This window comes from Myiozetetes cayanensis, unplaced genomic scaffold (assembly GCF_022539395.1).
Source record: "Myiozetetes cayanensis isolate MyiCay16 unplaced genomic scaffold, myiCay2020 scf2-11, whole genome shotgun sequence".
Lineage (NCBI taxonomy): Eukaryota > Metazoa > Chordata > Aves > Passeriformes > Tyrannidae > Myiozetetes > Myiozetetes cayanensis.
In genome coordinates this window covers 36,593,920-36,619,931 of record NW_026087411.1, presented here as the reverse complement: position 1 = coordinate 36,619,931, position 26,012 = coordinate 36,593,920, and the positions used below count along the sequence as shown (strand labels likewise).

Genomic DNA, 26,012 nt, shown 5'->3' with positions numbered 1-26,012 from the left:
TGTGCATCATACTGAGGGCACTGTTTCACCACTGGTTGTCAGACAGTAAGGATAAAGTGATTTGGAAGATTTATTGTAATGAGACAAACACCTGTTCTGAATATTCTTCTCCTGTCTGTAATACAGTTCCAAAACCTGGGCTACATTTAGCGGAATTCTCTAAGTGTACTGGAATATTGTGTTGGGCCAACAACTATATGCTGTTCAGGAGTTATTTAACCAGGGACAGTGTGTCTCAGCACATTATTAGCATGCTATGCACTTCAGCTGCTTTAAAGAGTGTACTCGTGCTGGTTTTGGCCAGGATAGAGTTAATTTTCTTCCCAGTGGGTACAATGGGGCTGTGTTTTGGATTTGCGCTGAACACAGAGATGATAATGTAAAGATGTTTTTGTCATAGCTGAGCAGGGCTTACACAGAGCCAAGGCCTTTTCTGCTTTTCATTCTGCCACACTGATAAGGAAGTTGGGAGTGCATGAGAAGCTGGGAGGGGACACAGCCAGGACAGGTGTCCCAAACTAGCCAAAGGGATATTCCATACCATGTGACATCATGTTCAGTATATGAAGTGGGGGGAAGAAGGAGGAAGGGGGGGGGGTGTTTGGAGTGATGGCATTTGTCTTCCCAAGTAAGCGTTACATGTGGTGGGGCCCTGCTCTCCTGGAGATAGCTGAACACCTACCTGCCCGTGGGAAGCAGTGAATTAATTCCTTGCTTTGCTCTGCTTGTGTGCATGGCTTTTGCTTTTCCTATTAAACTCTCTTTATCTCAACCCACTAGTTTTCTGGCTTTTACCCTTCCAGTTCTCTCTCCCTGATTGCGCTGGTATGGGAGTGAGTGAGCAGCTGTGTGGGGCTTGGTTGCTGGCTGGAGCTAAACCATGACAGTATTGTTAAGAAACCAGTGTGTGAAATTAAATGGCTTTTTTATTTTTTTAATTGTATTACTTAACACCAAAGATGTAAGCAAAGTCTAAGAGCATACCACAGCTGATTTGCTGTTGCTCTTACTAGGTTACATATGCTGTCACTTGCTGGGTTCTTTCAATGCAGTGTATGGCTTGAATACATGTGGCAGTCAGTGAGAAATGAATATTGGTACTCAAAAACAAATCAGAGATTAGGAAAAGGCTCTCTTTTTGTAGGGAACTGCAAAACTCTGAGTTGGAGATGTCAACATCTTTGGCATCAGTGCTTCTTTAGAGGTGGGATCAATTCTGAAAAGGATGCATCTATCCTATTAAAAAATATTATAGTTTTGTAAGTAAGTATCATATGTTTTATTTGAAATGTGGCCTGTGTAGGAGTAGGTAGTCTAATAAAAAGCAGTTGTTCATTATATATTAGTGCATATGATTCTGAATGGAGGGGACTCATCTATGTCACCATCATCATCTCATTCCAATGGAGCACAAACCCCATTGGATTCAATCAAAGGCAAGAAACAGGATAAATCCTCTCGTTTTCAGTGCATCAGTCCAGTGACAGTGGCCTGGACTGTAGCTGTGACACTGCAGCTGGTTTCTTTTCAGCTACTGGGATTGAAATATTTTTGTCTTCTCGTGGAACGCGTCTAAACATTTCCATGCATATCTCTCTAGAGAGAATGCATAATGGAAAGGAAATCTAATATGGAAATAGATGTCAGCAGCTGAATTTAAATTTTGTGTGCTTTGCAAACTAACTTGTGTGATACAGTGCACAGTAAGCAATTAAAGTTGCTCATTGTCTGTAAACAGGATTAAGATTTTGTTTCCTACTTCATGTGATCATGTGATTGTTATGAAGCCACATATATGAAAAGAATATTGAGTTCCTAGGTGCAGATTTTTGTGAAGTGTATACTTAATTTTCTGCAAAAATGGGAACTAAAGTAATAGGTACAATAATTGTCTTGCAAAAAGCATGAGAAATGTGAAAGTGAGGTGCTCTGATACTGTTAGAATAAAACGGGGACATAAGTCATTTTGGAATTAAGGTAAATCTTCTCTTTATGGGAATTGATTCTTTCTCCTTGTTCTGAACTCATCACTCCAGTTGCACCTGAAATCTGTTCAGGTGTTGTATGTGAAACAGTGTGGGTCAAAGTGCAGCAGCTATTGTTTACCTCGTTGTGTCCTGTGCAGTCAAAAGCTACCTTTCTGGTACAACATATGAAACAGCTCTTAGAAAAGCACATGCTACTAAGACCAGTGCTTATCTCAGGAGATTCAGCTTTCTCTCATCTCCTGCCAGTCTTTACTTTTTCTGTTTAAATGTTATCTGCTGCAGAGTGTTCTCATTTTCAAACTCAGGGAACATGAATCTCTCTTCACAGAGAAAATTACTTAGCAGTAGACCTGGTTAGAAGCTTTTTAGATGGAAATCAGAGGGGATTTGTTTAGGACTCCTGTAGTCTGAACAGAATGTGACAGCAGTCCCTGCAGCAGAAAATCACAATGGCCATGGTGGTCTCCTGAGAAATGAGAAATCCAGGGTAGTGCCTGCTTTCCCAGATTCCACCTAGAATCTTGATTTGAATCAATCTACTAGAAAAGAGGATCATATTGCAGAAGTCATAGTGACCATAGTACCAGGAGCTAGACACTAGGGGCTGGTATCTAATTCGGTGCTCATAGAAACAAACGCTGACAGAGAAAGACCAGAACAGGAAAAGCATTATGTACTGAAACAAGAGTCTTTATTTCAGTGCAGTACAAAGAAATGGGAGTTATTTGCTTTGAATGAAAGTGCTGAAACTAAAAAATTAAGCAGATAAAATACATTTGTGTAGTATTAAGAATCCTTGGATATCAAAGCAGTGAAAAATGACAGCTATGATGCTGCAGCATTAAAATAAATATTTACATAGCTTTAAACTAATGCATTACTACCTTGATTTAGTGTTGTATCATTGCTAGCTTAGTTTCCAGCATTATCAGATGTTACTACTGACAGTTCTGTCTTAGCCATCAGTCTTTCAGCCAGTGATTTCCTTACATTTAAAATGCATTGGTACAGAAACAACGCTCTGTACCAAGCCAGCTCTCCAAAACCCCAGCAAAATCAGTCAGCCTCTTTTTTGTTTCTTCCAAAAGAATGAATTCGATCAATTTTTTTAATTACACTGAACTTTGGTTATGTATAATAACACTGTAAATAGTGGGCCCAGTTCACAGTCAAGTAACATGAACTCTTTGTATTATGGTCATGAGAAAGTATTGTTTAAATAAAAAAAGGGTTGCTACATTGTCATCCTACAGCACCAAACACAATTCTTTTTCAAGAATGGTCTTCTCAATTACAGCACTGTTTTTCAGCTTGAATCAGGACAGGTCATCTGTTTTCCTAGTAAATGTAGGTGATTTATGTTTTCAAAGGTATCAAAACATATTGACATAGTGGTTTGCAGCAGGGTCAATAGCCCCATTTACAGACTCATTTTTTTGGTTGGTTTTTTTTTTTTTAATAAATAAACATTAATTACACAGGTATTGCTGTGAACCAAGCCCATTGTCTAAAGGAAGCGCATTTCTTGCCAAATTAAAAGTCTTTACATAAGAACGTGTTTTTATAATGGATTTGAATAGCTGCTGTATAAATTATTAAAATCATGTGTCTTCCTGCTTGCACTTTGTACCAACACAAAAAAATGAATAAACATGCAGTAAAGTAGCAACGTTTAGAAAATAATGTGTAAAAAAACCATTCAGTATCTTATATTAAAGCATTTACACTGCATAGGCATTCATATAAGGATATAGTATAATAAAACTTATCAAATATACAAGCATGCAGCAATTGCCTTATATTCACAGTTCTAGAAATGACCACGCATTGATTTCCTCAAATATAAATTGGATTATCCAAAATAGATTTTGCAGCCACTCTCCTTTGCAGTGGCAAACTATGTTCTTGTGTGCATTGCAGATACTGACCTATATAACAGGCCTAAGCTATGCTGCTGTATTGTACATATCTGTGATAAATACTGTGTTTTGGAATAGGAAGGATAATGAGAAGTTATCCATACTTCTCATAGCAGAACTTGGAGACTACACAGTGCTTGAATTGAACCAAATATATAAGCATATTAATTGTATTCTCCTTAGAGAGTAACACTGTAACCTTGCCACATATCTAGCTACTGCATAAGCTGGCCATGCAGTTTTCAAAATAAGTTTAGACAGATGTTTTTCTATTTGATATTTATTCCATCAGAGGAGGTATAGTAGTAAACTTATATAGTACATACCCTTTTTGCTCTGCAAACTTTACAAGGAACTCCTGCTACTTTTAGATTGTGTAGGGAAATACAATGCAGTGCCAAAGTCACAGTCAGAGATTTAAAATTTGTTTGCAGAGAGATCTTCTTTCTTCATTTGCTCTTTTGAAGGTGGTGGCGTTATATACAATGGTGAGCTTGGACCATTTTAACAATCACAAGATGACAGTACCCAGATTAGACCCCCTGTGTGGCCGAATGCCACCTGGAGGATAAAGTTGAGGTTATGCGGCTTGAAGTTGTCTGTGGTTTTGACCTGCTTGTTATTGCCTAGCTTGGCAGGTTAACCTGGCATGTGACTCCAGGACAACAGCAAACGAAATACCTGGAGGCAAGGCTTCTGTTAGTTGTGCAAGGTTTGCAAAATTGAGCTCCTGATACGGGTTTTGGATGTGCCAAGGTGAAATCAGATTGATGAGTATGACTTCAAACCCTTTCCCCATCCAGGTGTTTTTCCAGTAGTGCCTGCATTCTGCTTTTGCCCTGACTTCCCTTGTCTTCATACACGGTAATCTGTGTGTCTTTCAACATTGTGTGCATGCACTTCCTTCTTCTGAGCACTTCAGGTAAAGCTAGTGGAAGTAACCTTGTAGGATGTTACAGCACCAACAATCCAGGTTGCAGGGATTTATCCCTGCGTACAGAGCAGCAAGGCATTCAGAAACAGCATGTAGGAAATAGCTTGAAAAGGAAAAAGACAGATGAGGAAGAAATGGCAGAAACATCTGTTTGTTAATGGAAAAGTGGAGCATGGAAAAGGAAGAGCAAAGTGGGGCAGTGGTTGCTGTTCTCTCTTTTTTTTTTTTTTTTTTAAAGAAAGGTATAATCCTCTCTGGAATGTTTAATTCAGAGAGAAACATTGCCCTTTGTTTTTCAAAAAAGTGAGCTTTGGCACACATGCAGTGTGAGAATGAAAAAGTGTGTGCTATCAGGCATGGTGATGTTGATGTATTTCTGTGCTGCAGCCAGGAGTTCACTTTTGTTACTCGTTATTCTGAGTGATTGTGTGTGAATATTCCTATTCTCTGGTAAAGGGTATGTCGCCCTTTCCATAAAGCTGTACGATTTCCTGTCAGTCTTAAGAATAGGACAGTAGTGGAACAAGTCATTGTGCTAGAGATGTTCCAGGCTCTCCTGGCATAGATACTCATTTTCTCTTTGAGGATATGTCTGTATGAATGTGTGTGAGGAGCCTCAACTCTGCATTTGGAATCTGATACAAGGACATTTGGAATCTGATACAAAGACATTCGGAATCTGAGCTGGATATGGGGGCATCTTTTATTGTATGAACTAACACTTGAAAAACAGGCTTACAGTTTATTTTAGTTGGCTTACTTGCCGCCACAGATGTTGCTTTTCTGCCTTTCTCCAGACTTGTTCACTAAGATCTCTGTGGTGACACCTGAAGACACAAATGCGGTGAGAAGTGTCTATTTTTTAATAATTATTTAGCAGTAAGGGCTGCATAAATATACACAGAATCCCCCCTTTTTTTTTTTTTTGCCTAACTTTTAAGCTGTATAAAGACAGATGGACATAAGACTTTGAATGCTGAAACCTTGCTACAGCATATCAAAGCTAGTGGTTCACTGATTCTTCACTGCATCTCTGTCATATTGAGAGCTGCAGTTTAAATGTGGGGACTGTCCACAAAAGTAACAGTATTTTGGTTTATAAATTTCAGTTTTATTCATCTGAGGTACTGCATTAGCCTCTTATTCTTTTTCAAATTTTCATTTTTTTTTAAATGCTGACAAAGATGAGAATGCCTTGTGGTTTTCATTCTGATTTCTTATGTAATTTAATATTTGTACTAGGTTCTTTGGTGAAGAAGGTCCTCAGTGAACCTGCTATTCATTTTTTCTTTCCACAGGGAAGATTCTTATATTTTATTTTAAAATTTTCTTTGAAGAATCTGGAGATTGTTAAAAGCAGATGTCACAGCTGTCTTGAGTATAGTGAGAAGGAGGAAAAGGAGCTCTCCTGAGAAGTCTGATAGTTTGCCACAAAAGAAGTTGGTACTAAGCTGAGTCAAAAGTTCCCACAGGTATGCACCATTTTGTGAGAATTATTAGAATATGGATGCATAAGGTCTTTGTGTTTTTTTTTTTTTTTAAGAAACCTTATCAGCTCTATTTCTAGTAGAAACCTGGCCTATTCCTTCAAAAGAGGAGACAATGTATTTTCCTTTTTCACCTGCTTCTTCCACCTCTCTTACATATTAAAGACATCAGTTCAATTCATAAAGACAAGAGGCTTTTGACCTCTTACCTTTTCATGCTAAAGTCAGCCACACATTTTAGTCATTGCAAATCTGGTTGTGTGGTAAAGAATGGTTTGCTCTAAAATGAGTTGACCAGAAGAGGTATTTATATCAGCAGAAGAACCTCTTCCTCTTTTAAAGATTGCCAAGCATTCTCCCCACACCCCATCTCTTCTCCCAGACTTTGCATATGTGTCTTTCCAGGTAAAAAAATTATGTGAAGCACCTGGAACTATGTGTCTGACCTCCATTTATACTTTTCGTTATCTCATTAGATGGGGGATGTCTCATAGGGCAAAGCATGTTGAGCAGCCAGCAGTTTTCAGAAACAGCAGGTAGCTAAAAATATTTCATTTTCTTTGTTCCTCAGGCAGTGACAAGTATAAACCAGGACTGAGTTGCTGAAGAAGTAGGAGACAGTAAGAGGACAAGTTAGATGAGGAGAACAGCCCTCTGATCTTTAGAAAGATACAGCTGTCACTTCCAGAAGCATCCTGCTTTTCTGTCAAGTTTCAGGAAAAACGCTGAATACTGAATTTGTCATTTGAGGTAATACAAATAAGGAATGCTTGTGTAGTAATTTAAGAGAATGTTTTGAAGTAATTGAATATTGAGCACATCCACTTGAAAATACTAGTTTTCAATAGTTTTCAATAGTTTTCAAATACAAGTCAGTTGATAAAATGTTAGTCCACACACTTCCATTTGAAGAGCTTCTCACTGTATGTTTTATATGCTGTCTTGCTTAAACAACGCTACGTATATTGGTGCATGCCTTTAATCTTTAACAGAAGGATTCCTTCCACATTAAATTCCCCATTAAGTCCCTCAAAGTTACATTTGAAAATAATTCCAGGTTAAATAATTATCACTTCTGGGGGGAATTCCTTTCCTCGTTTGAGTGTGATTAATTTGTAAAGTCTGATTGCCTGATACTGGTGCTTCGTTTTCACGGTTTTATTAGTAGTTCAGAATGGTGTCTGTCTGACGACTATATTTGTACATTGAGAGAACACATGCAAAGGCTGCATGTGATGTGCAATTTGCAGGCATGTGCTGTGTTGTAAATCCTTGCTTATGTTACACTAGAAATTTGTAATACACAAGGAAGAGCCCCATCTCAAATACTGCTTTAGTACTTAGTACTTGCTACATAGAAATTGATGGGTTTTTATTCATGGTTCTTTCCTCAGTCTGAAAACAATCATGGGAGTTCATTCATATAAAGACCAGCAAGGCGAATGCATAAGAAATACAGGATTTTGCAGGGAAAAGAACAAAATAAGAATGCAGCCCAGAGCTTTTAGTCCATCAATTCAGGCTGATCCAAGTTAGTTTGCCTCTAGCTCTTTTTGCCCCTTCCTCTCTATCCTTACTACATTTTATGCTGCTGCAGGAGAGATGGATATCACTGTGTGAGATGCAATGTCCACCATGTGTTCACACAACATTGTTGCAATACATGTAATTTGTATTGTTCACATTTGTGGCCATGCAACATAAAAGAACACAAAATAATCCTCTGGAATGCTGCGGTTGTCAGCCATTTTATTATATTTTATGTTCTTAAAGGGAAAATTATCGTGTTCATTTTACAGGATTTAAAAGAATTATTGAGTCTTCCTGTAAAATTGCAGTGTAGAATTTGTTGTGAATATAAGAGAGCTGACTCCATTACAATAGCAGAATAATTTGCAGTCAGAGTTCAATTACACTCTTAAAATCTGATTTTAATTCAGAAATAGGCTGCAGTAGCTTCATTTTTATCCTACATGTTTTTTGAATTTTAGGAATAACCTAACTTTAATATATTAATGCAGTTGTATCATATGGACATGGAATATAAATGTGTTTTCATGAAAGCCCAATTTAAGTTACTGTGTTGAACCATTCAGTACAGTTGGATTCTTCATTCATATCTCTGTAAATTCGTGATCACAACATAAACACACAATTCTCACACACTTTTTCTTTGAAGCCCTTGCAGGACTAATCTAAACAGGAGGTGCAATAGAAAACTCCACTTTATTATAAGACAGGAGTTTATCTATTGACTTCAGCATCCACAGAGCGTAAAGCACATGAGTTCTTTTTTTCTTGTCTAAACTATTTTGAACGAGGTCTCTTTTACATGCTAGTTTGGCAAGCTTCTAAGGCATTTGTGCAAAGTGATGATGCAAGAGCAACCTGATTCAATACTGAGAAATTCATAAATAATATCCAGCAGTAATTAAAGTGAAAAACTACGGCTAAGAAAAGCAATCATCCTACAGAATCAGTTGAGCTACTATACCCTGCAGTGTTAAAAGTGGAGTATGTTTACTGGTGCCTTGAACTCAGGAATTATCGTGAATTTTAAACATACTAAGGATTCATTTTGAGTTTTTTTACATAGATTGCATTGGAATAACGATAATGCAAGATAGGGATATTTAGGACTTCAGTTTGAAGAACTGGAATAGCCAGCTGATGTCTTTACCATCTTGATAAGAAAGCCTATGCTATTTTCACTAAGTACACACCAAAGTTACAAAAAGAACCCTATAATTTCTTTGTCTGGATTTCTCCATAGATGGAGAATGGGTTAAATGGCATGTAACACAGAGCTTAGTTGTTCAATTTTTATGTATGCAAATCTCAACAAAGTAGTAGAATTTAGGTATCTTGTATTATAGCGAATAGGTCTTAAAAGTAGTATTCTGAGGCTACTTGTTTCTCATGTTCTCTCCTGAACTACAAGCAGAGCTTGAATTTGCTGGGAGGAACACCTGGCCCTTCATGGTGTAAAACTTAAATCTTTTCCTGTTAGGGCATAGTTACAGCCATTATGTTGTAGCACATAATCTATGCCCTTCTGGTCTTTGAAGAGAAGGTGAGAGTAGTTGTGGGTACTAATTCATGCTTCAGGCAGAAAAACGTGGTGGCTGGTGCAAAGCAACTTAAGACTTAACATGTAAGATCTGTAAAGTAGCCACTATGTGGTATTTGTACTTCAACCTGCGCTTACAGGAATTTCTGTGGTTATGGTTTTAGTACCAGCCAGATGTTGGGGGAATTCAGATTTTAGTTTTATACCTTATCAGGGCAGAATAATTCAATTGTGTTTTAGATTAGTTGATAATGAAGCCAGGAGTAATTTGTGAAATTCAGTTCTAGAACTGGGATTGCATAAAAATGCTCTGGTTTAGATGTGCTTGTGGTTTGGAGGAACATCTCGCAGTCAGTTTTTGTGTTTTTGTGACTAGTTTTAGGTATTAAACTGTAAACATCACAATATGTAGTCTTCTTATTTTAGAAGTTCGCTGTATGCCTCAGTACTGGACACAAGATCTTTAGCAGGACTTCATGTGAGGAACAGTTAAACAAAAGCTTGTATGAATAAGGCACTAGTAAATGTTTGCAGCAAACAACAATTACAGTCTATATTCTTTAAGAATAAAACCGTTCTGTTTAGGAAATGCCTTTAATACGACAGAGTTACCAATGCCAGTTAGAAGGGGACTAGAGAAAGTGCATCTTTTGGATTATGCCTGTGAGATCTGTGAGAAACCACTGAATGCAAATCTCCATCACGTTTGGAAATAGCCTGTGCAATGGTGATACTCAGGAGAGCTGAAGCAAGAGGAAACTAGTTTAGATTCTGATCCCTGCTAAACTAGTGTGAAATCACTGTAATGGATTTGCTCCAGATTTATTACAGTGGTAGAAGGATCTAAAGCCAGAATCGAGGCTGTTGTGGCAAATCTAGTTAAGCAGTAACAGCACTGACACAAACCAAATAATTGGCTATAATCCCCTTAAACAGTTTCAAAAAAGAATCTGATATTTTAAATTTCATATTTGCTGAAGTCCAAGGATGCACTTTGTCTTTTGGCTAATGTAATAGAACAGAACTTTCTGTACAGCTTTAGAGCTGATGCCATTCTAAACAGTTACTAAAGTATTAATCCATATTTTATACCAAATGAAATTTGAGTCTGACAGTCTGTTTGTAGAATGGCTAATGGGTATTTCACATTAAAAGTTGTTCAAAACCACCCAAACTTTTCCATTACTAAAACCAAAACATACTACCACGTTTATGTATCATCTCTTTCAGGGGGATCATTGAAGCACCAATAATTTGTTTATCAAGCCAATAAGAACGCATTTATAAATTAATGGATCTTGTTAGTATTCATGATTGTATTTCCCTAGGACCGAAGCAGTAAAACTACTGTATCTGAACCATTCATTTGGTATACTAAATCAATCAGGGGTAACTCCACAGTCTGATTTCATTACTAAATCCTGCTTTGTAAACATATAGCTTAGCTGTATCACCTGACAAATTTCTGTTCCACCAAGATCCTCCATTATTTATACAAGATGTCATTTTAAAAACTTAACACATTTCCAGTATTCATAATGCAATAGGGAAAAAAGCCAACATTGATTCATTCCTGTATATTATTGCCATTAAGTGCTACAATTAACAAATCCAGACAGTGGGGTTTTTTGTTTGCTGGCATTATTTTCTGTTTTATGAAAGAATGGTTTATGAAGTTTATCTGAAGCTTTAAAATCACCCATCCATGGGCATCTCAGAAACTGTACAACTATCTCAACTGGATTTTAAAAATGTGGTGGGCTTTGGGCTTTTCAATTGTTTTGGTTAGTTTTTTTTAATCTTTGACTCATAAGACTAAATTTATTGGTGGTATGACTTGGCTGAAATTTTCACCATAAATTAATCTGGACTAATATTAACTCCTTAAACAAATAAAAAACCCCAGAACAAGTAAGTTAAGTGCTGAGGATCTCTCTCCCACACTTGCTATGCATACTCTTAAGTTATATACAGAAGGAAGAAAATTCAGAAATTTCTCTTAACAAAGATCTTTCCTCATAGCAACTCAGGAAAACTTTTTCATTTTTAATATTTGTTTCTTATAAGAATGCCAGAATGTACACTTTTCTAGGTGTGTGAGACTAACACATGGCACGTGTTTATCTGAATACCAGAAAATGTTATTGTGTATTAGAGCTGTGCAAAATATTTTCTGTAAAAGTTGACAACTTTAAAAATTTTTTCTTTTACCATTATTTTCAGTAAGATGATGTAAATCTTTGCGATTGCAAAAGAAACAAACATTCTTTGTCAAAAGTGTGCCTTTTGAGGTCATAATTAGTTTTGTGGGGTGTCTCCAGCTGACAACTTGAATTTGCTTATGTTGCCTGATTAGAATTTCCTAAGCTGTGCTCACTATAAAATAAATTTGAATTTATTACCTTGTAAGTAACACCTATATTTTAAAAATCAAGGTAGATTTTTGATGTCTTCTTAAGATTAAAATAATACATTGGAACATGATTGGTTTTCCTTCTCTTTTTTTTGCCCACTGCTTTCAAAGTGTGCTTTCAGTAGGTGAGACAGAGAAGTTGCCATTTTGGAAAAGGTTCTGTGAATATTTAACAAAATGCAGAATGCAGTTTTTCTTTCATAGCTGTATTTTTTCATTGGAAGCAGAGGGATAGTAATGAAACATTTTTATGCTGAAACTGTGATGAAGTGGAGAAGAATCTGTTGTCAAGCATTTATGTATATTTCTTTAAAGAGCAAAGTCACACTTTTACAGAACTTCTCAGTTACTTCTTGGTGCAAGTGAGTTGTGATTGTAGAGGCACACTATTGACATCAATTGAAACTGTGGCCCAAATGAAGGCATCACTTTTCTGTCCATAAAGATGTATTTACCTATATGGATGATATTTTAACAAAAAAAGCCATTTCACAAGTTTTATTTTTTTAAAAGTTAGAAAACAAAACACTTCCAGGTGTAAAAATCAAAAAAATTTTCTATATGATCATTTAACAACAATTATTGCATGATTTTGCATAAGCCTTGACCTTTCTAAAAAAAGCAGTATTTGATTTTTAGATGTGCATTGGTTTGATAATGAGTCATCATGCAACTGCTGACTCACATTTGATAAATATTTAATTTAGGGAAGAAATTTTCTTGAGATTACAAAAAAAAAATAAAAGAAAAACAATCCTAGGTCTTTGCTATTAATCCAGAGATTTTCATTGTTAGATGAAATGCATGTAATTGGAAATAACTATTATGCTGAAAGGAATCCACATTATTTTAATAAAAAATCCATTTATCTGAGAGGCTTTAGGGAATATAACAAATTCAATGAGGCCAACCCCAATCCCTCAAAACCTTCTCATTCTGTTAGGAGATGAATGAATTACCAGTCCTAACTCTAATGTATTTTAAGGCTAGTTAGAAGACATGGAGTAGTGATACTCAAACTAAATGCTTGAAACTAGGAAGTATTTGTATGACTAGGTAGTTATTTAAAGGGAATGATTTATATGGGTGAAAATTTGCTTATTCCTTTATATTTTCTAATACAGTAAACCTACCATCTATTTGTATGTCAATAATAACTGATCTTAGAATGCCATTTCATATCTTGAATCTTCATTTTGCCTCCAGGTTTGTTCTAGCCTCATCTGGCAACTAGGGAAAGTCCTTAAACAGAATCATTGATACATGCTCTTAAATTCAAATGCAGAACATTAAAATTAACACGGAAGTGGAAATGACATTCAGTGTCAGAAGTAACAAATTTGAACATCTTAAATAATTCAATATAGAGAATATAGTTTAGACAGTTTTAATATAAGTGTGCTTTTTCCTAAAAACACCCCCCCAACCAAACTTTTTTTTTGCTTTTTAAGTCTTTTGTCTGTAAATATGAAAGAAGGCTACACCCCAATGTAATTCTTCATTGCCATACTAAACAGTAAAATAGTCTTTCTAATTCGCATTGCTCATGGCAGTCTTGTTTGAAGTTCCTTTATTAAGTTTGTGATTAAAGCAGTTTGGGATTTTTGTTGGTTGTAAACTTTTGGCATAATGTGAATACCAGTCCCTTTCAAAAACAGCCTTGAGTTGCTTAATGATGCTTGTGCTGTTCCCCGTGTCTGCTTGGTTGATAACAAGGCCAGCTCCAGCATTCTGCGTAAAAGCATTTCCTACCCAATCAAAATTACCTATAAGTAAAGGCAGGAATATACAATGAGTTTCTAACATTAAAAGCAAAGAACTAAACAAAAAAACCCCAATCTCCCTAAAGGCAATCCAGCATGAAACACTATCAGTTCCCCCAGTACAGAGACAGAAATGAGCTTTTTATATTAACACCAAAGAAAAACTCCGTTACAATACCTTGTTTAGTGAAGGTCGTTTCTGGAAGTTTAACAGCTCTAAGCCTTCATAAGTGAAAACAGGTTCTTCTATTTATTCAAAACTATTTTGATCTTCTTTTTGCATATATTGTATTATTACTCCATTTACTTTCCTCATTGGCCTTTTCAGTGCCAAGAATGAAATTTTTTTTGCTGTATAAGCAATTTAAAGTTCCAAACCAATAGATCTTTTACAGGTTACCCACTGATAGATACTATTTCAAGAAAGAAAAATAGGTGTTATTTTTTTATGCCAGTTATTACCATGTGTGTTGAAATCTAAGGCAACAAATGAGTACTTCAAATCCTGGTGATAGCAAGGCAAAGAGCATAACTGGACTAATGGAAAACTAACTGTTGCGATTACTTCTTTTCATCTCACTAGAACTGTAAGTATTTTAAATTATATATGCAAAACACATGCAGTATTTTGGAGAAACAATGCTGTTAACTAGAGATCATATTTTAAAACAGTACCTAAAACATGAAGCTATCTGAGAAATTTATACCCTTGAGCATCATTTCAGCTACTTCAGCAGAAAATGCTAAGAATTATAAAGTTGTCAAGGATGGTAAATTGAAGCCTCATCCTAAGGGACGTTTTTTCCTGTGATTTCAAGTAAAAGATATATCAAGTCCTTAGTATGTATTTGTACTACTTTCACAAATCTTTGATAATTCCTTTTTTTTTATTTATTTATCTGCAGCTAAGAATGCAAGGACAACGGGAAAGAAAAAAAACCTAACTTGGCTAAGAATCCATGCTGTGTAGACGAGTTCCAAGGTTCTGCGATTTGATCTGTCTGTCTGAAGGGATTTAAAATGGAGTGGAAAAATAATGTTTGGGGGGGGGCTCATAAAACCTTTGGGAGATGAGAGGAATGTGCTTCAGTATTTGCAGTCAAAATTAAGATTTGGATAGGTTAAGGTAGGTGTGTGTGTTTAGAGCTTTCAAGGTGGGCTTTTCAGAGTAGATTTTAGTTGTATCTCTACACAACTTGTTGGTGTGGGCATGGGCCGTGCTTCCGAGTTGCAGCCTTTGCCCTTCCCCACTGCCTCTGCCATCATGGGCTGTGAGCGCTTTGCAGTAAGTCAGTAAGATTGATCCCTAAAGCATCAAGCTGCAGCATATCAGAATGCATGTTTTCTCTCCTGGCTTTTTAAAATGTTATGAGTTGCTTTTTAATTCAGTAATGGCTTTCTGATACTGTAAGCTTATGTACAACTCAGATTTTTTAAAGGGTAGTTTTCAACCTGCTTTTAGTGAGCATTTGACTGGTAACGAACATTTGCTAGTTGCCATACAGCAACTGTACTTAAATACACCTTTAACCCAAAATACCAGTTACACGTGTACCTAATGTTAGACTTCAGAAGATGAGGATGAAAGGTATCTGTACAATATTTGGACTGACCATATCCCAAAACATGGGAATTGGAGAACAGTCCATCTTCACTGGATTGCAGAAACAAGAGAATATGCTAATAATCCAAGTTGTTTCTGCGTCATAAATGGTGCTATATTTGTGTTTTTGGTGTGTTTTAAAATCTTGAAAGCAGAATGTGTGTTTTGAGAAACTGATTCATAGGGGAAGAAAAGTTTTTAAATGGGAAGAGGCCCAAAGCTCAGTCTTCATCCAGGTTCCCAAAGAAAAGAACTATTAACAAACATTCATCTGTGGATTGCTCATCTACAAAGGGGTGTTTTTTCAGGCTTTTGGATACTAACTAGAATTTCTTGAGTTGTGGTTACGTACCAATATATGCAGCTCCATCGGTCACCATATATTTGTTTCGATTTAATTTGGGAAGGGAAGTGTTCTTCTGTTCTTTAAGAAAGCATGCACTCTCTTCCTCAAGGTCAAAGAATTTCTGCCATAAAATAGAATGGAGCACAGGTTAATGAGCATTGCTCTATAAGAGACAGAAAAAATATGGCTTGTTCTCTAATCTTTATTGAAAATAAGTTAGTGCAACAGAACAGCTTGAGTTTTTCTAGCCAAGTGCTGCACACTGTATTTCTTAGTAAATTCTCACAGGTTATGATACTCTTGCCTTGGCATTCTGAACTATACAAAGTATGTGGCTACTGCATGCCAAAAGAAATACAGTGCCAGGTAGTAAAGGCTGTGAAATGAACAAAAAACACCCATCTTTGTGTTCTGCATGGAGCCAGGAACTTTTCTTTAGCTTGCTTCCTCATTTGTCAAAGGACATTGAAGTTTGAAGTCTGCTTCAGGATCTGGATTGGTAGGTACAGCAACAGCTAATACCTCTACATCACACATTGCATAGTTTCCAACAGGAAACTGTTCAGAAACTTAGAATCTTCTCAGGATTAAATTTGACATGAAGAGATCAAATGTAGCAGCCACAAGAGGAAAATACATTTGTTTTACCCTGGAGGGTGAAGTCTGAGCAAGATTTATTTATTTATTTGTTTGTTTGTTTATTTATTTTTCATTTTGGAGCTATATGCACTCCTCTTCTGATCAGTACTAATATAAGTAATGTTTATTTCAGCAAGAAAACTAATAGCTAAACATAGATTCTAAAACCCGAAGTAGAGAACAACATGATGAAGGTAAATATTTACTGCCTGACTGGAAAACTTTGAAGTGATGGTGAGATCCTTAAAACAAACCTAATTCACAATAGATGACTGGCAAAAGTACTGGCTATACAGTGCACACACTTTGGGGTAGAAAAGAATCCATCCCAGAACTCCTTAATCGTTCTTAGGGGTCTATTTTCCACAATTCATCTCTTAAACCAGTGCTGGGTTTGATATAAACCTTGAACAAATCCTTTTAGGTTACGGAGATGTCTTTCAGAATAGTCCTACTAATTTGGATAACTCAAGTGTCCAACGCCAAACTCACTATTGCCATGTGGCGGTCTCTGCGGTACACAACATCATCAGTTCGATGAATCCAAGTATGGCTGTATGCACAGCACACGGGTGCTCATTTTTAGAAAGCATTCTTTACCTGGCTGATAATGTAGGTGGGTTTCAAGCTTGTTTGCAGTAAACTGCTTGACTATTGCAAAATGTGTTGTTACCAATTAACAGCAACACCAGGTTTAGGTTTTATACAACTGGTTGCTTCAGAACTGCATACAAATACTCATTCAGAAAATACATTTCATCATGAGTCAAGGTCATTACAGTTTGGTTTTCCTTGGAGAATTCTGTTTTAAGTTCTGACCAGACTTATCTGCAATTATTACTACCAAAGCTAATCAAAATTATTTAATTGCAGACAAAAGGTAGAGTAGCCCAGAGGCTGCTGTTTATCTAACGTCGTGCTGTGGACACCATCAGAATATCTCCCTTCCCATTGGAAAATATATTGGGGTAAATTTTATGTTGTCAGAGGTTGTACCAAAAGTGCTTAGAAGGACTCTGTCTAAAATACCAAGACCAATCCAGGCTCCTGCTGATTTCAGGGCTAAGGAGAGTCCCTGTGCATGGGCTGACACACATCCCCCCTACCTGCCATGATGGAAGTTTATTAGGGCTTGTTGAGAAATATTAGTTTTTTCACTTAATAAGTAAGTTTTAACTAAGTCAGAGTTATAATATTGTTTGATTCAGTATGCTGTTTGCTTAGCTTTACTTGTTTAGCATGAGTAGCTTAGCTAAGATCTGCTGAAACCTTGGTTCACAAGCTTTGAACTTTCACCTAGATACATGCTTTTGGCTGGAATAGAGTTGATTTTCTTAGTAATTTTCCTAGTAGCTGGTACAGTGCTGTGTTTTGAATTTAGCAGGAGAATAATGCTGATAATATGGATGTTTTAGCTATTGCTAAGCAGAGCCTACTCTAAATCAAGGACTTTTCAGTTTCCTGTGCTCAGCCAACTAAGCTAGTGCACAAGAAGTATAAACTAGAAGATAAGGAGGCTGCAGTCATCAGCAGAAGCTGCAGTTCCACAAGATAAGAAGAGTTAACAGCCTGCTTGCTTCGGCACAGAGAAAGAATCCAATAAGGCATTGGAAGACCCCAGACCAAAAATCACCATTGGGCCAAGAGGTGTGTGCCAGGACTGTGAACAGGTGCATTAGACTGTAAGGATATCAAAGCCCAGGGATTCCCTTGGTTTGGGTCCCTCTCTGGAGGCACCCAGCTTGAAGTGTTCCTACTGCTGTACCACTCATTTATCAAATTATTTTTTCCTGGAATCAGATGTTGTGTGAGACTTTGCTGAGGGAAACCTAGAGCAAAGAAATTTGTTTAACAGTACTGAAGCATGTTTTTAGTGCATGAGAAATAAATTCAGTATTTTTTCAGTGCAGAAATACTGGATAGCAATGGGATGCAGTTTTGTGACTGATAGCTGTCACAAAGTTGTTACCTTAAAGTTTCTGAAATCTGTATGCTACTCCATGCTTACTTACCTGTATATGGCATTGTTATGTTCCACACTTAATTTTTGTAATGAGTTCAAATGCTAGCAAAATTGCAAAGATAGTGTTTTGAATTCAAAAACAAGCACAGCAATGCAAATTACTTGAGTGATTGCTTTATAAAGGGCATTAAAAAAAAAGAATATTCTATGTAAAAGTCTATTATATTTTCTTTAAATTAGATTTATATTGTACATTCACAGCTAACTCAGCTGCCTGGAGAAATCATACCTTTAATTACAGATTTTAATAATCAATAATAGTTACAGCATCACACTTAAAAGATTAGAACAAACCACCTTAGCAGTCATAAAGGAGAGTTTGCTAGATATTATATTCTTAGACAACGTCCAGACTGCAACTGTGTGCCTGAGTAACCGCTCTACAAACATGCACCCACACTGAAGGCATGTATTTGGCAAGCCAGAAATGGGTCTGAATCTTTCTGAAAGGGTCTTAAATTTTTGGATAAAGCCAGAAGAAAATGGTCATGTTTTTTCCAGCACAACAGAATTGGAATGGAAACAGCCAGCAGCCATAAGGGTATCCATCAGGGTACTTGCAGCACCTCTTCACAGGGATGTGGATGATATGGTGTGACCAATCCTAACATCAAAGGGAATAGTCTAAAACAGGCAAAAGGGCAAAGTATTCAGTGCTAGGAAACAAAACATAACAAGCTGTCTTCTCACTAGTATTAGGAGACTTAGCAAAAAGTTACATTCCTTGATGTAAAAATAATAACATAAGCTTAGAGGTGTCAAATTGAGATAGATTGAGCTGATGGGTTGAGTTGAGATTTTGTACATTAGTGTGCTGTTTGTGTAATAACTTTGTAAGAGAGAAGATTTCAGGCAGGAAAGGATAGAAGGTTTGGAAATGTAATTTGTTCTCCAGCAATAGCAGAGAAGGCATTGACTCCTTGGGAATATGGACACCATTAGGGAAACTCATCTGCCCTCACAAACAGAAAACACAAATGTCACTTAGATGAGCAAGTGAACCAGCACTGGCATTAAGCAGCACAGTGTAATGTTCTCTGACATGCCTTCAGCAAAAGTACTGTGTTAATAATACACTACCTACTCCTAACATTTCATTAATCTTCCCATTCTTATTTTAGGAGTTCTGAGCTTTAAAATTAAATCAGCGCTAAGGAGCAAAGGTTTCATAGTTAATTCATAACACTCTGTTTACTCATAGAGCATTTCTGTCATTCTGAAAACTAGCGGAAGGTTCAGTTTTACCTTCCTCTTACCTGAGCAGGAATACACAGCACAACTCAAAAATAGATTCATGTGGAGGCTCAAGGATAACTTGTGCTGTACATACACATCTGTTCCATGCCACTCCATTGTGGTTTCCAGTTGTCTAAAGACATTTTGTTCTAGGTCCTGCTTTTTGTAGCTCTTTCAAAAACACACTCTGTTCAGCATTGCATCCAACAGAGCTGGCCCCTTTCTACGGCTCCTTTGAGAGCTGGACTAGGCATTTGTGCACAGTAGATGCATTTATGGGGTCAAGTGCACAAAACTTAAGGAGTACAGGAATTAAGGTCCCAAGAAGTACAACGGTGAGCTCTTCACCTTGAGCTTACCCTTTATGATTCAAGCTTTAATTTCATGACCACATTGGTTCAGTCCATAGGACAGAGCTCCCTGACTGAGCAGCAGTTTGATGAGCAGTTTATTCCTTGCCATTTGGCTTTTTGTGTGCTTATAGTGTTTATTTAGTTCTCAAACATAGCTATTAATGCTTATGTGAATTGGACTCTGAGATGCTGAGAAATGCATGAGGGACTAAGCATTTTCTAACTGCATTGACATTGTTGTCCAGTATTATCAAAGTGTTGTGGCAAAAAGAAAAGAAAAAAAAATATCCCTGCTTCTAGATAGAGCACATTGTTACAACTCAGTGTTCACAACCAGGAAACCATGCCTTGAAGTCCCTGTCATCCCTGACCTCCATGGCAGACTGGAAAATTCATACAGTGGATGGTGGCTGGCTTTGATCAGGACACTGCTAAGTGTAATAGGGTTGCAGTGCCCTGTTTCTAATTACATACTTGCAGTTAGGCCATGCCAAAACTTCCACTGGCCTGGTCAGACACCAGGGGAAATTAGGAAAAGATTCCCATCTAACAGAAATTAAATCTGCATCGCCTTCTCTAAGATGACCGTGTACCTCAGCCTGCTGCCATTGGCAAACCAGTGTACCCTGTAGCTGCAGCCAGTCATTGGCACTCACAGGAAACTTTAAAACCAAACTGGTTGTTCCACAGAGATCAAAAAAAAAAAAAAACAAAACAGTCACAACAAGGCATATCACAGGCATCAAAAGCTAAATGAAGAAGTTACTGATTATGCTTTGTAGGACTTGGATATATTATTCCCAAAAGAATAGTACAGTTCTTTTGGGGGGAGGGATAGGAGGTCATGTGGTGCATGTGTGTGTCACATTTTGGTCAGAACACTACAGAGGTATTGGGGCAGCTTAGCAATTTCAATTATAATTTCAATCATAATTTCAATCAGAATTTGTAACAAGTTTATCTTAAAATTTCAGTGATCTTGTATATAAACACATACATTGCATGCCTGAATGACAGTATTTTCTGTACAGAGTTTAGTTTGACTTTATGTTTTCTCACAGCCAAGGCAGAACCAAAAGGGAAAAGCAGAATTTTCCAGTAATTCAAAAGATTTAAGTTTAGCTTCGTTAGCCTAATCCTCATCCTCCATACACACACAAAGTTTTGTTTCCCTTTTATCCTGGCTATAACAGATGAAGGTGAAAGAAACACAGCTTTAAAAAAAACCATTGCTCATCTGACATGTTTTTTTGAATTAAAAGAATATTGAGATGGAGCCTATGGCACAGTTTTCAGCCAAGATCAAATAGATACCAGCAAACTCAGAGCCTTGGCCTATTACTCCTACAAAGGTTTATTTAAGGCAGTGACTTAGCCAGAGTGGGGAACATGTGACGTCCAGCAGAGGTAACTGAAGTGTGTTGTACCTTTACAACTACCTATACCTGGGGTGGTCTTATTTTTTTTACTGGAAGTTTTATTTGTATTTTCTAACTGCAGATAATCTAGCTAGACTATCTACCCAGAGTACATGTCTAGAAGTAATTTTTTTTTTCCTTTTAGCATGTAGTTCTTGACAAGATAAATTCCGTACAAAAGATTTTATCTGCTGAAAATAGATGGAAATGGATATAAGTATGTTGAGCATTAGGTACCACTTAAATAAAAAATGATTTTGAATCCATAAGTAGAATTTTGGTGATAAATATGAAACAAGCTAGAAGTAATTCAAAATTGAAGTATCTTAGGCAATGTCAGCCATGTAAGGAGTTTTTTGACTTTAAATCACATTTTATGCTGCTTGTTTACTTAGGAAATTTGTAATAACAACATCCATTATAAGAAAAATTCTAGATATGCATAAATGCCACAGTGTGTATAACATATATTACTTGTTTTTTACAGTTGTTGATTGCGAAAAGCCAGAATGATTAAATGGATTACCAGTTTAAGAAATCCAAATAATTCAGACTATTTGAGAGAGTTACCTGAAAAAAACACCAAAACCCCAAAAAAAACCACACACAAAAAAATTAACCAAAAAAGAAGTTGATCCAAGATGGTGGATTTCCAGTGTGCCCTAATTTCATAAAAATGAACTGTAGCAAACTGAAAGTAGTGCTTACCATATATTCTGCTCTCTAATACAAATGTAATAGGTATGGTATTTCTCACTTTCCTGTACTGCATGTCTAATGTGGCCACATAATGGTTGTCTGTGTGGTGGACAGCCCATGTAAAACACTACATCTGGTCTTTCACAGCAAAGCTAACAGAGTGAGCCACAGTCATAGGTCATGTTTATACTGTCTGATAAGAGTAAATCTGACAGTACAACCATTACACAGACTACCTTTTGACATCAATCTATTTTTCTATCTTAATTTCTATTTCTGTTACTACTAGGGGTAAATTAAATTGAGTTCATTATATTACATCTCCTATATTATTTAATTAAACTCAAAGACTTTGATACTAACAGAAAAGGCTTCTCAGTTATTAAGTTTTCTTGATTCCTTTTTTTTTGGGGAGGGGGAATATCTTATATTTCAAAGCAATATGGATTATACTTACAACTTTCAAACTACAGCTTGGAACTTCAGTGCAAATAGCTTTCAGAGATGAAACAAAGTTAAAAGTAAGGGGGTCTGTGTCTCTTGAGAAACTTATGAGAAGTCGTACTTTAATACTTCGTAATACTAACGCTTCTCTTATCTTCCCATCTAAATATGGCCAGTATCTGTGGAGAAAGAATACAATATATTCAGAGAAATTTTTTAAAAATTGGATTTTTATGCAGCTAAGTCTAGACATTATAGAGAAAACAAATCTACATGTAAATTTCATTTTCTGTCCACTGAAGGAACCCTGTTCTTATTTAAAGGGATTCTCACTAAACAGATCTGCCAGCATCCCCTTTTTCTGTCATTCAGCCCTGTACCAAAACTGTTACCGTCACAGTGGGGACAGCGAGATGGTGGATGGATGAGTACACCTTCCACCTGTGTACGTGCCAAGACACTTTCATAAAATACAGGTGCCTTGTCCACCGCTATTTGGGAGAGTTGCTCCCGTGTCCCTCCCTGCCCGCGGCTGGAGCAGCAGCACAAGGAGCCACAACCAGAGGGCGCTGCTGACCAGTCCAGACACGGGGACAGAGGGATTTTCTGAGGGTTGTGCAAGGGAACTGGATCACCGGATCTCTTCCTGAGTGCCGCCTTTTGTTCCCCTTCTCTGTACTGGGAATTTGGAATTTTCACTTTTGTGTGTATATCAATTAAATAATGACATCTCCCACACTGAATACAAGAACTCAGAATACATTATTTCTCTCTTAACACACACACACACACACACACACACAATCTCTCATGTTGAATATCTATGATACTCATAAAATGCCAGTAGCTGTGGTCTCAAGACAGGAAGTGTAACAGTGTAAGAAATAGGATTCATGTATAAACAGATTGTTGTATTCCTGGGTCCCAGTCCAGGTGGTCAGACTACACAATTTCTGATCTCCTTCAACAGGCAGATCCAAAGCTCAGGACCCAGAACTGGAACTGTCTTCTTAGGTCCCCATTCTGCTCCCATTTAAGTCAATGGCAGAACTCTCACTGATTTCAATAAGAGCAGAATTGGGCCCCAAGAAATTTGGTCCACAGTAGGAACTAATCTCCCGTGGGTTCATTTTCTCCAGCAGACCTTATTGGCATCATGATAACCAGCTGGTCCTGGACATGGACACTCACCGTTTAGCATTAGTGTCAATGACGATTGGCAAGTAGTCCATGACAGCTATGTATACAAACTGCTTGGCATCATCGATAACACTGTATATAGCTTCAATATCCAGGACTCTGTCCTTTGGGCAGAAGAGTTTAGGTGAATTCTGTGAAAGAAAAAGTTATTATTAACTGAGAACTTCAGCTGCCCTGCTAGAATACTCAAAGCTACAAAGGAGAGGTATTTGCTTACTTGCCCCTCAAAACCTTCACCAATTAGATGTAACCGTGGGTAAAATGCTGAAGACACAACTTCAAAACATCAACTGTCATCAGAGAAGCTCTAGTTGAGCTTTTCATAATGCCAGTGTCCCCAAACAAGTGGCTCAGCTGTGAAAACTTGCTTCCAGGGAACTACGGGGGCATTTTCCCATAAGCCTGAAGGTATTCATCCTGTCCAATAGGCCATAACTGACTCAACTATGCTGATGTAAGAGGAAGCTGTAACATCTTAGAAGGTGTCATGGATCATCAAAGACTCCTAAAGTGTCCTGTCCCACGATCCACAGTATTACATCATCCAGTGTAAAACTCCCTGCCCCAGGGAGTTATCTGGGGAGGTATCTGGGCTTTCCCACTGAGCTTGGGTGTAATATTAACCCACTGGACTTCATGACCAGTCAAATCCAACCATCAAGTCTCATCACTGTACCCATGGGTGGTGTCTATATAGCTTTCTACTCTTACCCTTTCTTTTTCTTTCTTTTCCCTTATACATTTTCTTAAATTTTTTTTATGCTCTTACATTTCCAACCAAAATGGCTACATTTTAAAATTTTCTAAGTACCTTATTCTACCTTAATATTCTAAAGTTTGCAAGAAAAAGTTTGTTATTAACCTCCTGAGAATTTTGCTGTTTGTCCCACGCACCACCCAGAATAAATCAAACAGCCTTTGCTAAACTTGCCAAGTGGAGCAGGGCATAACCACATTTCAGAGAATTTTGTTCCAAAGAGTCCCAGGACTGGTTACTATTGTGTCCATATGTTCTTGCCACATGAGCCTGATGCTTCACTTGTGAGCAGGAATCAAGTCTATTATGTCAGTTCTATTTCACGTTCCACACAAAGTTACCATTTACTCAGGCACTGTTGCAGGGAGATGCTGCAGTTTTGCAAGAAACTTATCTTTAAAACCTAGCTTCAGGTATAAATTACCCAGTACTGAGCCAGTAAGTGGTAAGCCCCTATTTCAGCTTTTCTGCCTTTTATCGAGGGCTGTCAAAGGTGTCAGGCAGCAAGGTAAAGCCAGCAGAAATTGCCCATCTGTGGCAGACTGGCCCAGGATTTTCTACTCTTCTGCACAAGCAGGTAGAGGAAAGTGGAGCCACCTGTCAAGTTGTTCACAGGCAACACCGTTCCTGGGAGAGAGGTTGTTGAAGGCACTTTGTCCAGCTGGAGCAGGTGCCACTTGTCTTTTTCTTAACAGCTGGCAGATTGCTGCCTTCCTAGTGCTGTATCACCTTCTCACCTTTGTTACTAGCTTGGGTCCCAGATGACACCCAGACTGGTATGTTTCCTTTAGGGACAGATCCAGGGGTTTTTTATCAGTCTTACTTTATTTCAATACACTGCCTGTTACAGTGGTTTCTTAATAACTGATTTACAACACTTACAACAGAGAAAATACACTGTAGAAAATTAACTGTAGTAAGATTTCAAGACCAATATTCCAGATCCATTCTTGAACACTAAAAGAAACAACCAAAACCTCTTACACTTTATCAGCCAGGCTGGAAGATGATTTTGTTGCTAAGCAACACTAAGCAATGATTCCACAACAAAAAAAAATTAATGACTGTGTGTCATGGTTGTTTTATACAGCACAAACACTGAAAGTGAAATATATTTTCAAAGAATGAATTCTGACTCAAGAAAAAAGTGTAAAGTGATTTAAAAATAGTTAAATGTATAACTATAGTAGCCTGTTTTCAAGAAGGAAGAACCAGCCCAAGTGGGCTGTGGTTACAAATTCAGGTCACTCTTGGAGTTGGACTTCAATGATCTGAGCTTCTGAGTACCAGCGAGTCCTTCCTTTTGTTTTGTGAAGTGAAATTTTAAGAGAAGAAGCTTCTATTACTCACAGGAATAGATGGGATAGGAAAAGGAAAATATAAATAACAGGGAGGAAGTGAACACTCTGCAAACTGCAAAAAACCAGTTTTTGTAGAGTCTTTCTCCACCTGTCTTTGTCGAGGATCCTGGATTGCTTAAACTTGGCCTTAACCAGCTTTCCATTCTGTATGCCTCTGCAGGACTGATTTTCAGCAAGATTTCTCCATTTCTTGCAGATTGCTTAGAAAGGAGTAGGGTTTAATTTCACAGCGCGTTTGCTAACTGTCCAAAAGTCAGTCTCTCATTTAAGCTAGTCCTTAAGGTTCTCCAGAATCAATGAAAGTGTCCATATTTTCAAACAGCTATTAATTCTGGCTGTCTTAGGCACTTCCAGGTTTT

General features: G+C 37.3%; 1 protein-coding gene across 6 annotated transcripts in view; it reads right to left on the bottom strand.

Annotated features, from left to right (window-relative positions):
• The window catches only part of PLD5 (phospholipase D family member 5), a 212,859-nt gene that overhangs the window by 24,680 nt on the left and 162,167 nt on the right, over positions 1 to 26,012 (bottom strand). For 4 of the 6 annotated variants that reach the window (XM_050315205.1, XM_050315206.1, XM_050315207.1 and 1 more), the window contains 4 exons: positions 23,527 to 23,666; positions 22,349 to 22,514; positions 15,530 to 15,644; positions 2,658 to 13,577 (listed from right to left, as the gene is read on the bottom strand). In XM_050315205.1, the coding sequence (XP_050171162.1) occupies positions 13,342 to 13,577; positions 15,530 to 15,644; positions 22,349 to 22,514; positions 23,527 to 23,666 (657 nt within the window). In that variant the 3' untranslated portion in view covers positions 2,658 to 13,341. Of the gene's footprint in view, positions 1 to 2,657; positions 13,578 to 15,529; positions 15,645 to 18,379; positions 18,810 to 22,348; positions 22,515 to 23,526; positions 23,667 to 26,012 lie in introns of those variants that run through there. The other 2 variants (XR_007628899.1, XM_050315208.1) reach the window with 2 other exon arrangements.